The sequence below is a fragment of the Sphaeroforma arctica genome, assembly GCF_001186125.1.
Source record: "Sphaeroforma arctica JP610 unplaced genomic scaffold supercont1.204, whole genome shotgun sequence".
Taxonomy (NCBI): Eukaryota; class Ichthyosporea; order Ichthyophonida; genus Sphaeroforma; species Sphaeroforma arctica.
In genome coordinates, this window is record NW_014040354.1 from 155 (window position 1) to 1,645 (window position 1,491).

General features: G+C 48.2%; 1 protein-coding gene across 1 annotated transcript; it reads right to left on the minus strand.

The window, feature by feature from the left end:
- Positions 1-515: 515 nt before the first annotated feature.
- On the minus strand, positions 516-715 carry SARC_03837 (hypothetical protein; the record flags this gene model as incomplete). The annotated part of the gene is made up of 1 exon (XM_014302349.1): positions 516-715. A coding segment is annotated over one exon (200 nt), but the record flags the coding sequence as incomplete, so codon positions are not given.
- Positions 716-1,491: the final 776 nt, after the last annotated feature.

The following is a 1,491-nucleotide window of genomic DNA, read 5'->3' on the forward strand; positions in this document are numbered from 1 at the left end:
TTACTACTACTGAGTAAGTTCCTTAAGAGAATGGCGTCGAAATAGCTTGTACATGAACGAGGTAATTGAGGCACGTGACAATATACACACTTCCTATAGGCCTAGACATATACCACCCAATACATATGTGTGTATATAACCATATAACACACTTCCTATAGGCCTAGAAATATACCATCCAATAGAAATGTTTGTATATAACCATATAACACACTTCCTATATGCCTAGACTTATACCATCAAATAGAAATGTCTGTATACAACCATATCGCGCATTTCCTATACAAACCTATAACAACACTAACCGATAGGCCTAGACGTGTATATCCAAAATATAGGCTGTATATAACCATATAGTACACTTCCAATAGGCTTAGACAAATACTATTCAATAGAAATGTCTGTATTTTACCATATTGCACACCCCTTATAGACCCAGACCTCAGACATATCTGCACACACCTATATATATCCCAATCACCACCCACACCGCTCACACCGCCTGTAGCACATACCCCAATTCATCATCGGCCGACGCACTGTCGTAGTGCCCCCCCGCGTACTCAGCAGTGGACGGGCCCAGTGATCCGTGCAGGTGTCGCTGCGGCAGCCTCGGCTGTGTATGTGTGTGTGATTGTGTGTGTCTGTGTGCCTGCGCTCGCGCCTCTCCTCTGGGCGTGTTCCTGGTAGACTCTCTCTGTGCGTGTGTGTACATGTGTGCCTGTATGTGTGTGTGTGCGTGTGCATATGGTCCTATGTATTGCCTGTCTCCGTCCTTGTGTATATGCCATCCCTGGCTGTTCTGTGCGAGGCTCAGTAGATCCAACACACCAAAGTCACACGCCCATCGCCGTTCGTATGTGCACCTTCGCAGTGGTTGTCCCTTGCTCTCGCGCGAGTGTTGGGGCGCAGACGTGTGTGTGTGTGTGTGTGTGTGTGTGCGTGTGTGTGTGTGTGTGTGTGCAGGAGTGATCGCAGGTGTGTGCGGGTGCCCGGTTTGTACCTCACGTACTGAGGGGTGTGTGTAGCGCTGTAATCTGATTGGCTCGTGGTATGCAGCAAACGACCTGGATGTGCACAACCACACGATTGGTACGCAAGTCAGTAATCAAGCCAATATAAACAAACGCCTGTGCGTAACTCAACCGAATGGAGCATACTGTCTTCTACACAAGAATAGATTGGCGTTTGCGCGGAGACAGTCTCCTCTAGCTGACACATGGATTGCTTGTTGCACTCACCTCTACATACACAGACCATAGACTAAACCCCCGGCGAAAATGTACCTACCTACACCCGTCACGTACCTACATCCACACACGCAGCTAAGCACAACAAATACTCCGGTCCAACCAACTGCATAAACACAAACACACGCACATCACAAAGCCACACAAACTACACACACGCACGCACGCACGCACATACACACACACACACACACACACACACACACACACACACACACACACACACACACACACACACACA